General features: G+C 35.9%; 1 protein-coding gene across 2 annotated transcripts in view; it reads right to left on the bottom strand.

Moving 5' to 3' along the window:
• Positions 1-18,383, bottom strand: part of fam120b (family with sequence similarity 120 member B) — an 80,556-nt gene that overhangs the window by 15,004 nt on the left and 47,169 nt on the right. Inside the window, exon 11 of one of the 2 annotated variants that reach the window (XM_089117300.1) lies at positions 16,085-18,078. The exons of the other annotated variant lie outside the window; for it this stretch is intronic. Coding sequence (XP_088973426.1) covers positions 18,027-18,078 — 52 coding nt within the window. The 3' untranslated portion in view covers positions 16,085-18,026. Of the gene's footprint in view, positions 1-16,084; positions 18,079-18,383 lie in introns of those variants that run through there. 2 annotated transcript variants of the gene reach the window in all.

Below are 18,383 nucleotides of genomic sequence, written 5' to 3'. Positions count from 1 at the left end.
CTTCCCCAGATTACTGCTCACACAAATGCCTCTGAAATTATTAGGGTCTAATTTATTTCCACTCTTGTGAATTGGGGTAATAAGTCCTTGGCTCCAGATGTCAGGATGATCTATGATGATCTATCTATCTATCTATCTATCTATCTATCTATCTATCTATCTATCTATCTATCTATCTATCTATCTATCTATCTATCTATCTATCTATCTATCTATCTATCTATCTATCTATCTATCTATCTATCTATCTATCCATCTATCTATCTGTCTGTCTATCTATCCATTCGTCTGTTTGTCAATCCATCCATCCATCCATCCGTGTTTCTGTCTATCTATTCGTGTTTGTCAATCTATCTATCTATCTATCTATCTATCTATCTATCTATCTATCTATCTATCTATCTATCTATCTATCTATCTATCTATCTATCTATCTATCTATCTATCTATCATCTATCTATCTATCTATCTATCTATCTATCTATCTATCTATCTATCTATCTATCTATCTATCTATCTATCTATCTGTCTGTCTGTCTGTCTATCTATTCTTCTGTTTGTCTATCTATCTATCTATCTATCTATCTATCTATCTATCTATCTATCTATCTATCTATCTATCTATCTATCTATCTATCTATCTATCTATCTATCTATCTATCTATCTATCTGTCTGTCTGTCTGTCTGTCTGTCTGTCTATCTATCTATCTATCTGTCTGTCTATCTGTCTGTCTGTCTGTCTATCTATCTATCTTTTCGTCTGTTTGTCAATCCATCCATCCATCCATCCGTCTGTCTGTCTATCAATCTATTCTTCTGTTTGTCAATCCATCCATCCATCCATCCATCCATCCATCAAGTTGTGAAAAGTTTGATGATTTCACTGAGAATCAACTCATCAGTTTTGATCACCAACTCACGTGGATTTAGTCATTGTGAAAATTGTACTTACATTTTTGCAGACATGTGTCAAACACATGCAGTTTGCTGGAATAAGGAATTCAAATGATGTTAACATGAAACCGAGGGGCCGTTTACACAACACCATTTTCAACTAAAAACAGAAAACTTTGCATGGGTTTCGGCCATTCATTTAAACAACGGTGTTTCGGGGGCCTGAAAATGCAAACAGATCATTCACAAAGAGAAGTGAAGAGCCTTTTCTGCCCTCACATTTGAAAGTATTTTCGTCCCATTTTCAGTGGCATTTCTCCAAGTGTTGTTTCATTTCTGACATGAATTCAGTAATAACAGTAATTGGGTTGATGTTCACTTTAGGGTGTGATGATGACTGAGACCTTTACACACTCTCATAACATCTCACTGCTTGTTCTGAGCCAACGAGTTCACGTAATTACAGGATCATTTGGAGCACGCAAATTGTAGTCTTGGTTTATGAGCCCGCGAAGACACATAAGATTGCCAGAAATCAAGTCATTTTTATAGCGTCTTATCAGCATGAGCAAACCCAACAATCTTATTGTTTTAACCGAGTCTGATGTTGTATTCATTGATGAAAACTTGGTCAGAGGTTCCTCTTCCAGTCATATGCCCCACACTTTTTCTGTTGTAAAATTCAAGAGATTTTTTAGACTTACGGAAAAGTTTACTGGTAAATTCTAGCTTCACAATTCAACGATAGGATGCGAATGATCACGAACCTCTGACATCAATCTCCCTGATATCCTATGGCTGTTATTGACTGTGTTTCACAAGCTGACTGACATTGTGTGTCCACATAATACAGCCATCGGCACTGATCCAACAAACCCGTCTCCTTACCGGCGTGACTCTGATCTCCAACCAGATGGAATTGGATAATATTCTGATCGTTCCAAACCAATCTGACCTATAATGCTGCCTGAATCATAATCATACACTGTTCATTCATTGGCCAGAAGAGAACTGGCTGGTTTCTCGCAAGGTTTTTTCTCCATTTTGAGTTAATGCAATGAAGGAGATTGATTTAACCATCAGAAACTCAAAATATGATGTTATCTGAACTACATAAATTATTTAAGTTGATTTGACAAAAGAAAAAAAATGTTGTGATTACAAATTATGAAAATATTTTTTTACAGTGAATTTTTCATGGTTTACTCTAGGCTAGAAGGGATATATATATACGCTAATGAACTAAATTAATAACTTTTTTACAACAAAAATTAACCTGAACTTACTTAAGCTGAGTCGTGATGCTATTTTCTTCTGGAAACAAACTTCATATTGCATTATTTTCCAATTATCTATGTAAAGATGATCTGAAACAATCTGTATTGTAAAAAGCGTTATACAAATGAATGTGACTTGACTTAAACTAAATCCCCCCAAAATAATTAGGAATTAAATACTGCAAAATCCAGTATTTTTGTTTTATTTTCCAGTAAAATCTTTTAAACAAGATACATTGTGTACTCGAGATGCAAAATTGTATAATATAATTAGAATTATAATTTTTTATCTTTCATTTTTAGCTTTTTTTTTTTCTGGTTTTAAGCTAAAAATTGAGTAGCGTTAAAGAGGCTTCAAATGAGGAAAACAATAAATTTAGTATATAATAATAAACTAACCTTGACCTTAATTTACATACTATGAGAGGGGATAAATGTATCACATACTACATATTATCTTAAACATTCATGTTTCTCAAATAAAAGTATCTTGTTTTAAAGATATTTAGGCATTTTACTGGAAAACAAGAGCAAAACCGGCTACTGATTAAGACAATACTTTTTTGCATATTCTTACCGTTAATATGATTTCTACATCTCCTTTACCTCATAAACCACAATGCACTTCACAATGACACTCTCTAGCCACAGTATACCAATGTTTCATAACGTAACTGATCTTGGCCTGGATGGCTTGTCTAAGTCAGCCAAAATATGTCATAGTTTTCATAGGCTCAATCTGTCTCCACCAAAAACCTCCGGTCAGATTCGAGGTGACGAAGCAGTTTGAGTCGAGATCCGCTCCACCAATAGAGGGCGCATGACGTCAGCCGTCGCTTTTAACACGGTTTCCCTCATTCAGCCCATTCATGCCCTCATCCACATGACTTTACACACGCACAAAGATACATGAGCCACGAAGGGCTGTTTAGTGAAGCCCTCTCTGTGTCTTTACATGCCATCAGCCTTTGCATTATGCAGTCGCCGGCTATGGTGTAAAATTGAATTACCTGTTACAATGCAGGCTATACACTGCAATCAGGACGGCTTTCTTTTCCCACAGCGTGGCGTGAGGAGGGGTGTCAAGGGGAGAAAGCAGACACCAGCTTGTGGGAAAGAGATATAATTCAATCAGATCACAAAATGGCCAAGACCGGTTTTGTTGTCATGAAGTGCAGCACTGAATTCAAAGTAGCTGGTGTGTTAGTAAAAGGCAGATGGACACGCTCATTAGGTTAGCACGCTCTAACCAAGTCCAAGTTAACAAACGCACATCAATAATAGGCCTGCAACAAGCGGCTTCCTTTGTTGGGGAAAAAAGTAAAAACTTATCAAAACCACAACAGGTATGTTTGTGAAATCAAACTTCAGGTAATAGAAATGATGTCGCTATTGTAATACCATGCATTCTTTGACAATATGTAAATACTATATATGAATATGACTATGCAATCTTTTCAAATCAATTCTTTGCAATGCCATACACCATTGTATGAAATTGGTTCAGTATTCAAGAGGCTAAACATTTTCTACAATGCCTTGGAGTACCATGTAGATACCATGGTACATGAATATAGTAATCATTCAATCCCATGGTATTACCATATTTTTGCACATGATTGTGATATTATGGTATTCTTTGACATTACCATGTAAATAACATTTTATGAATATGAATTTGTGCCAGTAACTATAACATGGTATTCTTCACAATGCCTTGGAATATTATGTAAATACCATATAATATAAGCAATCATATTACCATGTTTTTGCACATGCCCCATTGTAATACTATGGTATTTTTGACAATCCCATGTACATTCTATCATTTGAATATGAATAGGCATTTTTCAGTGCTATGGTATGAGGCTACCATGGTAATATGTTGTTGTTTTTTTGGACTCAAACTATGCACTCTAAAAAATGCTGGGACAATTTTGTGTAAAATATGGACAAACCCAAACTTGGGGTTAAAAATGTCAATTAAAATGTCATCAGATGTTAACAAAATTATGGGTTTGTCAATACATTTGATCCAAATAGCATTTTTAGAGTGTGGTATTCTTCACAATGCCTTGGAATATTATGTAAAAACTATATAAGCAATCATATTACCATGATTTTGCACATGCCCCATTGTAATATTATGGTATTTTTGACAATCCCATGCACATTATCATTTGAATATCAATAGGCATTTTTCAGTACTATGGTATGAGGCTACCATGGTAATATGTTTTTTTTTTTTTTGGACACAAACTATGCACTCTAAAAAATGCTGGGCCAATTTTGTGTAAAATATGGACAAACCCAAACTTGGGGTTAAAAATGTCAATTAAAATGTCATCAGATGTTAACAAATTATGGGTTTGTCAATACAGTATTTGATCCAAATAGCATTTTTAGAGTGTGGTATTCTTCACAATGCCTTGGAATATTATGTAAAAACTATATAAGCAATCATATCACCATGATTTTGCACATGCCCCATTGTAATATTATGGTATTTTTGACAATCCCATGTACATTATCATTTGAATATGAATAGGCATTTTTCAGTACTATGGTATGAGGCTACCATGGTAATATGTTTTTTTTTTTTTTTACTACACAGACTCTAAAAAATGCTGGGTTGTTTTAACCCAATTTTGGGTAAAATATGGACAAACCCAAACTTGGGGTTAAAAATGTCAATTAAAATGTCATCAAATGCTAACCCAATTACTGGGTTTGTCAATATTTGATCCAAATTTGGTTTGAAATATCCCAGCATTTTTAGAGCGTGGTATTCTTCACAATGCCTTGGAATATTGTGTAAAAACCATATAAACAATCATATTACCATGTTTTTGCACATGCCCCATTGTAATACTATGGTATTTTTGACAATCCCATGTGGTACCTTCTATCATTTGAATATGAATAGGCATTTTTCAGTACTTTTTCATATTTGTTTTGGTCACAAACTCTAAAAAATGCTGGGTTGTTTTAACCAAATTTTGGGTAAAATATGGACAAACCCAAACTTTGGGTTAAAAATGTCAATTAAAATGTCATCAAGGTTAACCCAATTACTGGGTTTGTCAATATTTGATCCAAATTTGGGTTGAAATAAGCCAGCATTTTTAGAGCGTGGTATTCTTCACAAAGCCTTGGAAAACAATATAAATGAATATAGTAATCATTCAGTACCATAGTGTTACCACCATGTTTCTGCACATGCACTGTTGTAACAATACTATGTTATTCTTTGATGATACCATGTAGTACCATGGTATGTGAATATGGTAATACCATGGTATTACCATATTTTTGCACATGCCATATTGTGATACTATGGTATTCCTTGACATTACCATGTAAATAACATTTTATGAATATGAATAATTTATGAATATGAATTTGCATAGTGCCAGTATACCATGGTATTTTTCACATTGCCTTGGAATATTATATCATATAATATAAGTAATCATATTACCATGTTCTTGCAACATGCCCCATTGTAATAATTTTTTTAAGGCTACCATGGTAATATGTTTTTTTTTTTTTCCACAATGCCTTGGAAAACAATGTAAATACCATGAATATAGTAATCATTCAGTACCATAGTGTTACAACATTTCTGCACATGCACTGTTGTAACAATACTATGTTATTCTTTGACGATACGATGTAAATACCATCGTATGAATTGTTCAGTACCATGATATATATGAAACCATGTACCATGGCATATATGAATATAATCAGTATGACATTACCATGTTTTTGGCAGATTGGTGAATTATTTGGAGTATGAAAGTATATATACTCTTAAAAAAAAGGTACAAAAGCTGACACTGGGACAGTACCCTTCAAAAGGGTTCTTATATGTATAATTTATGTACTAATTTGCACACTTTTGGTACCAATATTTACCTTTGAGGGACTAATTTGCACTCTTTAGGTACAAAGGTGTACATTTTGAAAAGGTAGCACCACAGTGACAGCTTTTGTACTTTTTTTTTCTGAGCGAGATACCATATTCCTCGGAGCACCTTATATCACAGTGTAAACCCCATGGCACAGCAGGAGACTGAGAGATACATGAGTGTGTTAGGAAAACATCCCTCTGCTCTTCTTCTCATCTTATCAGCCGCTTACATGGCTAATTATTAGCTCATTATTAGAGCTCCCTAAAACATCTCGGCCTGCAGCTGTGTGAGTGACAGCGCTATCAGAGAGGGAATAGGAGGAGCAGAGGAGTCTAAAAGCAGCCGCTGATCCTGAGATATGTGTGTGCTAGTGTTTCCTCTCAGACGACACTATCAGCTCAGGCAGGCCTGCCACGACTCACTTCAGGCGCTTGTTTATTACAAAAGTTTCATCGTCAGGTGTCCCGGCATAATCTCATGAGAAAGCGGAAGTAGTTTAAAGGGTACATATCATGCTTTTAAATCATTCATTTTTACATATAAATATACCGTTGTGGTCTATATAAAACATAACTGCAACGCTTGGGTCTGAATTCCTCATTATTATAGCTCCACAAGCCCCTTTTCTACCCCTTTTCTGATGTGTGTCTTTGAGCGACCCGTTTCAATGCGTCCCCTTTAAATAAAAAGGAGATGCGTCATACCCCGCACGCTCTCCAGGTCGATGAGTTCACGGTCGGTTCAACTCCCCCCGTTCGGCCATTATTGTAGTTTGAATAGAGATATACGATTATACGATACCTTCAAAGAACTTTTTTATTCACACATTAATAAAATGTCAACAACAGAGTTGTCCATCAAGCTTTACATGTTCGAGCCAGAGCGAGCGAGTTGATAAAGACGACGACGAACCTGCAGAACAACGTCTTCATATGGATGTATTGGTATGTGAGTTAACTGTTTTGTGTTATTTAGTGAAAGTCGACTATTTCTCTTGTTAAAACAAGCACACTGACAAGATAAATGACTACGGTCTAATCTTAACACTAAAAAATCTGTATTGATAATATGATACGTTTAGAAAAGCATCAGAAAACAACGCAGCTAAATGACCATTGATAATACTCAATAACAATAATACTGCAGACGTGTAACGTTACTTCAAAACCAAAACAAAGAAATACTGCTAAACCATGACCACCATGTGTTTTAAGAAAGTAAAGTACTTTATTTTTATTAACGATATTTACAGCTTATCGAAATGCTCTGTTCGTCGTCTCCAAAGATAAACCTTTCTTTATACTGGCATATGTTGTTGAAGTGGGAATCCTTGAAGTGCTTCAGGTCATTACATCCAACATCCAAACATTTTGACTCGCCCTCTCGTAACTTCTGCATCATTGAGCTTGGACTACAAAATCGGAGCGAGAAATAATAATGGCGGATTGCTCGAAGTGTTGGGCCGGTAGTCAATGTCCTTATTTGTCAGTTCCGCTGCAAATACGGTGACGCACTTCCTCAAATAACGTCATAGAAAACAGAAAAATCTGAACAGGTTGAAAAATATGACCAAAACAGAATATAAAGATATAAACGAAGCACCTGAAGGGAATAATTTCATCGTTTCTGTACTTATAAACACTCCAAATATACAACAAAATGCATTTAAGGGCTAAAAAAAGTGGATTTTGCATGATATGTCCCCTTTAAGATATGGCCATTTCGCATACATTTGTATGATGTGATTTAAAGGGTTAGTTCACCCAAAAATGAAAACTATATCATTAATGTCGTCCCAAGCCCGTCAGACCTCCGTTCATCTTCGGGACACAGTTTAAGATATTTTAGATTTAGTATGAGAGTTTTCTGTCCCTCCATTGTAAATGTCTACGGTATACTGTCCTTGTCCAGAAAGGAAATAAAGACATCATCAAAGCAGTCCATGTGACATCAGTGGGTTAGTTAGAGTGTTTTGAAGCATCGGAAATACATTTTGGTCCAAAAACTACGACTTTATTCAGCATTGTATTGTCTTCGGTTCTGTTGTTCAGTGTGTCTGGTGGGTCCGTGTGTTCGGGTTCAAATAAATATGGCTGGGCAAAAAAATACAAATGTTCCTCTGTGTGGAAATCCTTAGACATGTTTGTGAAGATTGTTTTGTACAGCGTGCGTCTCCCTCAGACTGTAACCGAAGCTCAGCCGCGTCTTACGTCAGCAGCGTCACTGAACGCGGATCCACAGCAGAACCCGAAGACAATACAATGCTGAATAAAGTCGTAGTGTTTGGACCAAAATGTATTTCCGATGCTTCAAAACACTCTAACTAACCCACTGATGTCACATGGACTGCTTTGATGACGTCTTTATTTCCTTTCTGGACAAGGACAGTATACCGTACATACATGTTCAATGGAGGGACAGAAAACTCTCAGACTAAATCTAAAATATCTTAAACTGTGGATGAAGATGAACGGAGGTCTGACGGGCTTGGGACGACACGAGGGAGACTCATTAAAGACATAGTTTTCATTTTTGGGTGAACTAACCCTTTAAGTGAATACGTACGTTTTTTATAAAACAAATCAAAACACAAGTAGGGATGCTCAACCCTAATAAGATTCATACAACACGAATTAGCCACCAATTTGCCAAAAACCCACGAATTGACATGGGAAGCCACTCTTTCACATAAAAGAAAAATAGATACTGCAAATGAATGTTAATGATTCAGATTTCATTTTAAAGAGCTGAGCTGTCATATTCTAAAATTGCCATTATTTTTTTGAATATGTACCATGTTGCAATAACACTGTTTCGCAGTGTCAATGTTACATGTAGTTAGTGTGGTAATAAATTATGCATAATTACATGCAAATCAAACCCTAATCCGAACCCTATAGTAAGCACATGTAGTTAATTAATATTACTCAAAATGTAGAATTAAACATTATATTTTGAGGTGATGTTGTTACAGTGTAATTACACAAATAATGTACATACAGTATAAGATTAACTATTCTTTATTATAAGGTATGGTTTGTTGCTTGTAATTAATGTATAATTTACTTTTATAGTAAGTACATGTTATACGTCACTATGTAGCAAGTGGTACCCTTTAACCTGTTAACTGTCACCCCCCCTTTTTTGAATAGACATGAAAATGCACATTTCGAACTTAAATAGTTGTAATTCAAGAATGCTTTGGAATATAGACATATGATTGGTCTTGTTTTAAAGAAGACATTTGGCAGATTTTTGTAGAAGTGAAATAAATTAAGAAAGTGAAACAGAAAAAAAAGTTATAGAAGTTTGAGTTTATGGAAATGTACAATGTAAAAATATTAATTATTCATATTTTACATAAAATACATATTTTCAAAACCTGGGCTACTCTAAAATGGCAGAAATATCAAAGCCAAAAATCTGAACAAGTTGTGTTTCAAATTTTAGGTTGATATCTCAAAAAATGAGCTTTCAGTAAGATTTTGTTTGAGCGCAGTACCAAACTTTTACACTAGGGCACAATCAGACTCCATTACTGCCCATATAAGGGCGCCTGCATTTCAATTCGTGTTTTGAGTGATATGAACCATTATTTTCACAATTTTCATACAATTTCTGAAGTAGAGATCCTATTCAGAAGTAGCATGGGAAGTTTGGCAGATTTTGATATGAATTGAACCTCTAAGAAACACATACAAAGAACACGCATGTAAGTCATAGCTAGCTGACACGTCACAAATGGTGAATTTATTATTTTTTTCTTGATATTTCAAACTTTTCATACCTTTTTTTTCCAAAATATTTGAATGGATTCTATCTTTTGAACTTTTGGCATGAAAACAAACTGAGGTATCTACCATTTTTTCATGATTTTTCATGTTTACTGCTATTTTAAAATAAAGGTCTGAACACGCCTTATGAGTATGAAAATATTCTTGTTTTATATTGATAAATTATGGCTCCTCTGTAATATATTTTGAAAATCAGTCACCAAATATGGAAACTAGAGATTGTAAGCTTTCAAATGATATATAGTTTGTCAATATTATTTAAGGTATTTACTAAGATATTATTGTTTTAAAAATATATTGGCAAACGTCCCACCTGTGGGACGGTGACAGTTAAGTGCACTGCTACTCAAGATGATTTAAAGTAGCTTTATTAATTAATATAGATTTTTTCATTTAAAAAAAGGCAGAAAACGTGAAAGATCTCGATTTAGGCTGAATTTATTAAAAAAAGACTCAAATTAATGACTGAATCTGTTCTTTAAACAGCTACCAATAAACAGGCAATAATCATCCACATCAAATGGAAATGAATGAATGCAAATGAACTATTGAACCTTCAACTGGTTCATTTACATTAGATAACCAATGGAGAAGGTAAAATGAACCATGAAATGGTTCACTCAAGTGAATCGGACAAGAAAGGGAAACATGTAAGGAGGAAAAGTACACTTTAAAACATAAAACAAAGATTGTTGTAGTACGTTTTACAAGAAAATCTACTTAAAAAATTCACATTAGTTATTATTATTGAGATGTAATGGCAATTTCTGAGCGAAAATTGTTTCTACACCAAACTTTTTTTCAGTGTCCAGAATAAAGTATTATCCCCTATGTAGAACAATGCATCATTTGTCACACTACACCGCTACTTACTGGATAAAATAGCTCATTTAAAGATTATTAATTTATTAAACAGCCTACAGCAATCTGTCACGGTACCACTCAATACTGTTTTCTGAGAGCATTTTACATATGAGGGAAGATGCTAGCTGTCATTAGCTTGTGTTACTCAGGGTTGTGTGAAGTATATGAAATGCCTTGTAATTGAGAGCGGGATTGAGTCGGCTCTGCGAGGTGACGGCCATTTGTGTGTCAGAAGTGACTGAGGTGAGAATGACGCTCATTCACACCTTCCGGACAGCAGGGACTCTGGGAACATTTACACAGCTCACCCTGAGGGTCTGAACCCAAACACACGCCGGCCAGGCACGGCCAAACACACTACAGCACTCAAATCACAAGAAATAAACAAGAAATTATGTTTTACTTTAAGAAAATTTTGTCATTCATTATTCACATGCGGATTTCCCCCACAAATTCTCATTACTGTAACTATTATATTATGTATTTATCGTTTGAATGGCAAAGTGTACACCATTTTTTAGTCTTTAATCTATGATTATTTCAATGTAGAAATAATTGGATTACAGCATTAATACTGAATTTTTATCAATTTATTTTTTAACTGTATTTTTATGTTGTATTAATTTTACACACACTGTAATCCAATTGTTTTAAATTGATTATTAATCGAAAAAATAAATGTAATAAAAACAATTCCAATGTTTGTACTGAACTACTATTAAAGTATTTTATTGCACTGTATTATTTATGAATTATTAACTATAATCTAGTGAGATGCACATACATACAGTATATATATATGTATATATATATATATATATATATAATTAAATTATGAAAAATAGCTGAATATTATATTCTAACTGAAAATAATATCACAATGCATTTTTTGTCATCATACAATATGTTTTACTTTTCATTCTCAATATACTGTATATCTTGGCTACACTGTATTTTAAGGTGTCATTGTTACTGTGTAATTCTACATTTGAGTCCTGAGAAATATTCATTAACTACAAGTACTTACTATAGGGATAAGGTTAGGATTAGTTGCATGTAACTGCATAGGTAATAGTTACACTGTAAAAAAATATTGTTGATTTAACTTAAAAAATGAAGTAACCTGGTAGCCTTGAAATGTTAAGTTCATTGAAATGGAACAATTGAGTTAATACAATGAAGGATATTGATTTAATCAACAGAAACACATATTATTAATATTATGTTATGTGAACTACATCAATTATTTAAGTTGATTTGACAAATATTTTTTTACAGCGAGCTACGTAACGTGTGTAACAAGGACACTTTAAAACAAAATATTCCCAATATCATTGTGTTAAGTGAAATGTAACCTTGACATATTTTAGTGAGATTAACCAACTTTAGGCTCGGTTTCTGTGGCGCCTCACGGCATGTTCTTGCTAAAAAGCAGAATTGTCATGATAAGAAAACAGGACTGTGCCTGCATTAGGAAGACTTACAGAACAACACGTAGGTCTGAAGCACGTCTCTGGTAGAAGTGAATGACCCGGCCGCTGTTTGACACACTTCTGTGAAGAGGAAGCAGTCACTTATCAAAGCCAGCGCCGTCATGTCACGTACCTGTGTATTTCACTGCAGTGACCCTCATCCTCGTCCGAGAACCACATGAGTTATTGCACTGGGAAGGGAATGTGGCGGCTCTAACCTGGTTCACATATTTTAACCCCGCGGAGACAGTTATGCTCTGTAAAAGATCAGAACATCCTGGGTCACAGCACCTCGTCCTGACTCATGTGATGGGTGTAAAGACGGACCGCTAACTCTTCCTCTTCACGTGTTTCATGAGGAGATTTAGAGGAGTATTGTTAGCACTTTCCACTATTATTTCACAGGAACAAAGATACAGGGCATTTAGCGTACATTGAGGTTTTGGGGCATGTTGTCACATTATACAGCCCATTCTCACTCCCAAGGCGTCACCTAACTGACGCCTTGGGAAGCATTTGGACATGCTTCAATATCTGACGCTTTAGGCGCCCTTTAGCGTCAGTTAGATGACGCCCTAGGATCGCGTGTACCCTACCCCCACCCCACACCTAAACCTAACCGCGTCCTCTAACTGACGCTTTCCTTTAGCGTCAGTTAGATGACGCCGTAGGATCGCGTCATGTAAGTGACGCTAAAGGGCGCCTAAAACGTCAAATATTGAAGCATGGTCAAAGGTGACGCCTTGGGGTGAGAATGCGTTGCATTATATGGGGTAAGATGTGCCAATGGAATTAATGGAACCCGAATGGTTCTTTCTAACGCAATCAAACACTGCAGAGACATTGTGCATTAGCAGTTTCATGTCTAAACTAAACTTTCCTCATTAATGCATAAATGCACAAAAATGTTTTGGCTGTCACCATGTTATAGCTAAATTTACTTTTTTTTTTCAATCAATGTTGAAAGTAAAAGTATCAATCAATGTTTTCTTCAGTTATATTTAAACAGTAAATTATGAAAAAAATCTAATCAATCATAAAATTAAAAATGCAACATACAAACATACGAAATCATTTTTGGTCAACAAATATGAATAAATAAAATGTAATATGTATAAAATTACAACTTTTCTGACAAATTCCCCCCGATGTGACACACACACACACACACACACACACACACACACACATATATATATAGACTGTATATATATATATATATATATATATATATATATATATATATATATATATATATTATGTCCAATCGGGGCATAATATACAAGCTTAAATATACAAGCTTGATAAAAATGATCATTCTAGGAGAAAATTTCAAATGGCACTTAGAGGCTTTTGCATCTGAACTCTTCATATATATATATATATATATATATATATATATATATATATATATTATGTCCAATCGGGGCATAATATTTGTCTATATATATATATATATATATGAAGAGTTCAGATGCAAAAGCCTCTAAGTGCCATTTGAAATTTTCTCCTAGAATGATCATTTTTATCAAGCTTGTATATTTAAGTTCAGTAATTTCACTTAAATGACAATTAATAGGTAATCTTTATTGCAATTTAAGTGAAATTACTGAACTTAAATATACAGGCTTGATAAAAATTATCATTCTAGGAGAAAATTTCAAATGGCACTTAGAGGGTTTTGCATCTGAACTCTTCATATATATATATATATATATATATATATATATATATATATATATATATATATATATATATATATATATCTCAACACATATCAATATATATATATATAAAGTTGATTTTACAGAATTTCTAATCCTACAAATATGATGAACATATATTTATTTTAGTTTAAGAGAAGTTTAAAATAAATGTTTTCTAATTGAATATATATTAAAATTTATTCCAGTGATCAAAGCTGAATTTTCAGCATCATTACTCCAGTCTTCAGTGTCACATGATCATTCAGAAATCATTCTAATATGATGATTTGCTGCTCAAGAAATATAGATTTAAGATTATTATCAATATTGAAAATAGTTTAGCTGAAAACCATGACACATCTTTTCAGGATTCTAGAAAGTTCGAAAGAACACCACTGTAAAGTCTTTACGGTCACTTTTGATAAATTTAAAACATCCTTACCAAATAAAAGTCTTCATTTCAAGTATTCAACCTAAAACAATCTAGCCGACCTAAACAACTTTTGACCGGATATGGGACAACTATAGACCATTTTGCAAGATGTAAACAACACTGGTCCAGAAACACTTCCTGTTTCAGTTTGTAGCTGTTTTCTTTATTTCACATGTAAAGAAAACATCTTAAAGATGTTTGTTTAACTTTTTGATTCAGTTTTACATGTTCTATTGGTTGTATTTTATCCCAGCTTTTATGTAGTGTTAAAAAACTGAAACAGGAAGTGCTTCTGGACAAGCGTTGTTTACATCTTGCAAAACGGTCTATTACCAAATCTAGGAGCAGAAATGCAGGTTAACAAATAGGCAAGTGTTGTTTCTTTTGAAGTGATGGGTCGTCGTCCGTCTGCCTGATCTGGTGTCTGCCGTTGCATTGTGGCCCCCCAAAAAAGTGCAACAGAAATTAGCATGACTGTTGAAGAAAGAGAGAGGAAACTCTAGCCTGCACTCACACTTTCCTCTCTCACCTCTCCCTATCCACACCGAAATCCCTTTAGGATCAAGGTAACGCTTTCTATTCAAGCCGTAGAGACTGAATCGTGGACGATGCTAATGTGCCATCAAAGCTAGCGCAGGATCAAAGGCATAACAGCCATGACTTCCACCATGAATTATCATAATGGACGCATCACCTGAGAGCGGACACCTCCCCGTCCCACGTCTTCAGAGGGGTCACCGGGGAACAGACGTGGAACGCGACCCCTGCTCTGGTGCTTTAACCCCGGGATTCATGCGTGTGATTGACATAACATCACAGGAAGAGTGGCTGTTCAAGCTGCCATCTGTGTGGAATTAAAGCATTCGCAGAGAAGTGTCACTTGGAGAAGTTTCCATCGGGGGGTTGGGGAGGTTTAGGGTGCGAAAACATGTTTGGAGCATTAGGAAGCGCTGGCTTTTAAAAGTTAGTTATTAAACTCGACGTGTCCGATCGCGACGCGGCCCAGGAGGGGGTGACTCCTGCACCAACTACAAAGCCCCGTGCCACTGTCCCGTCTCGCAGATCCTGCTGGATGATCACAGTTTAGACGGTTCTGGCGCGCTCCAGATGTCGTAATGAACGCGCCGCACTTCCTAACGGCCCAAAATATACTTGCGAGAAACATAATAAGGGGTAACGATTGAGGGAAAAGACCACCAATCCCTATTTTGAATTGCATAAATCTTTGGCAGATGAAAGCACCAGGATTTTATCATTCGCCCTATGTCATTATGGGTAATTGGGGCTTCAGGGTAGAGGAGAGGTCACATTCCTATAGTCTCAGTTAAAATGTTTTGTAAGTTTTGTGTTTTATCGAGTTTACTGACCTTTGCCTGTGAAAAGTGTTCTGACGGTTTAGTCTGTGATAAATATTACATGCTGGAAACATCGCTGCTCGCGCTGCACATATCAGACAAGACAACAAACTTTAACCCTTACATTGGCTTAGAAATGTGCATATCACTATTCAATGTGATTACACTGACACATGAGAGCAGAGCAACCATTATAACCATATATAACATGAAATACATACTCATATTATTATTCTATTTATTTACATTAGGCCTATTTAGAAATACTTATATTTTTAAGAGCTTTGTTCTTAGACTTTAAGAACAATATAAGACTTTAGAATAGAAGACTTTAAAGGGATAGTTTCCCCAAAAATGGAAATTCTGTCTTTATTTACTGAAATTGTGCGATTTACAATGGAAGCTCAATATGCATTTCCACATGATAAACTAAATGCTATGAAAATCTAATGTCTATTGCAGATATAGATATTCATACATGTAAATAACTAGGATACACAACTCGCTTTCGAGTGTCACAGTCCGGACTTGAACATTCCAACATGGCAGACGGCTTGCATATAGCGGCCTATTAAAACACAAATTAATGAGGCATTGGTACACCATGTTTGACCCCCTTTCGCCCTCAGAACTGCCTTAATTCTACATGGCATTGATTCAACAAGGTGCTGAAAGCATTCTTTAGAAATGTTGGCCCATATTGATAGGATAGCATCTTGCAGTTGATGGAGATTTGTGGGATGCACATCCAGGGCATGAAGCTCCCGTTCCACCACATCCCAAAGATGCTCTATTGGGTTGAGATCTGGTGACTGTGGGGGCCATTTTAGTACAGTCAACTCATTGTCATGTTCAAGAAACCAATTTGAAATGATTCCAGCTTTGTGACATGGTGCATTATCCTGCTGGAAGTAGCCATCAGAGGATGGACATAAAGGGATGGACATGGTCAGAAACATTGCTCAGGTAGGCTGTGGCATTTAAACGATGCCCAATTGGCACTAAGGGGCCTAAAGTGTGCCAAGAAAACATCCCCCACACCATTACATCACCACCACCAGCCTGCACAGTGGTAAAAAGGCATGATGGATCCATGTTCTCATTCTGTTTACACCAAATTCTGACTCTACCATCTGAATGTCTCAACAGAAATCGAGACTCATCAGACCAGGCAACATTTTTCCAGTCTTCAACTGTCCAATTTTGGTGAGCTCTTGCAAATTGTCGCCTCTTTTTCCTATTTGTAGTGGAGATGAGTGATACCCGGTGGGGTCTTCTGCTGTTGTAGCCCATCCGCCTCAAGGTTGTGTGTGTTGTGGCTTCACAAATGCTTTGCTGCATACCTCGGTTGTAACGAGTGGTTATTTCAGTCAAAGTTGCTCTTCTATCAGCTTGAATCAGTCGGCCCATTCTCCTCTGACCTCTAGCATCAACAAGGCATTTTCGCCCAGTATGCGGACTGCCGCATACTGGATGTTTTTCCCTTTTCACACCATTCTTTGTAAACCCTAGAAATGGTTGTGCGTGAAAATCCCAGTAACTGAGCAGATTGTGAAAGACTCGCACCAACAACCATGCCACGCTCAAAATTGCTTAAATCACCTTTCTTTCCCATTCTGACATTCAGTTTGGAGTTCAGGAGATTGTCTTGACCAGGACCACACCCCAACTGCCATGTTGAAGCAACTGCCATGTGATTGGTTGATTAGATAATTGCATTAATGAGAAATTGAACAGGTGTTCCTAATAATCCTTTAGGTAACAGTATGGTTCCTACACCCCTGATCAGATATTCATATCAAAGTTTCATGTAAGCAGGTCGGCGGCGATGGCCTAACCTCGTGTGGATGGAAAAGGAGAACACAGCAAGAGCCTGTTTATAAAACAGAGCTGCTAAGTAAACTATTTTCTCCAAGAAACAATCTTTAAACAGTAATGCTTATTTAAAGCAACAGGGTTTGAGCCGGTTCCAGAGTCTTTAGGAACAAAGCTCCGCAAATATCGAGAGGGGTGTTGCTGAAAAGAAACGATAATAAGAGGTTGTCCAAGGGCTCTGCAGTGCTTTGTCCTTTTTTATTGTCCTTTATTGCGCCATTGGTCTCACATTGAAATATATTTGACTCATCACCAACAAAGTTGCTCAAATGTGGGGTAAAATAAAGCTGGTTTAGATGTGTTTGCTGGTAGACGCTGGGGAGGGGTTGACCACCGCATGCAATCTGTGGGGGGTTTGTTCTTCTTTTGTTTTGTGAGATGAGGTTTTGCAGCAAAGACTGGACGAACAGGCTCCAGTAAATCACAACTGAACTAAATTTAATTCTTCGTTTGTCTGGGGACGTATGTGTGCTGGAGTAAGATTGTTTTCCTGAAGGGGAAAAAAACCAAGAGAGAGAGAGAGAGAGGACGCTGGAGTATTAAAGCAGAGCTACTACTGTCTGTGCATCATGTTTCCAGTTGACTAAACACATGTGTGTGTGTGTGGTCCTGGTAAACCCTGCATTATGGGGACTCCACAAAGATGGAAATATCTTAAATTCTTGTCCTTGTGGGGACATTTTTTGGTCCGCATGAGGAAAACAGCTTATAAAGTGATGTGTAGAGTTAGATAAGAGGATAAAATATATAGGTTTTAAAGTATAATAATAATTATTTCTATGGAAAGTCCACATA

Source organism: Pimephales promelas, chromosome 11, assembly GCF_988280905.1.
Source record: "Pimephales promelas chromosome 11, fPimPro1.hap1.1, whole genome shotgun sequence".
Lineage (NCBI taxonomy): Eukaryota > Metazoa > Chordata > Actinopteri > Cypriniformes > Leuciscidae > Pimephales > Pimephales promelas.
The sequence above is the reverse complement of the archived record's forward strand: the minus strand, read 5'-3'. Positions and strand labels throughout refer to the sequence as shown.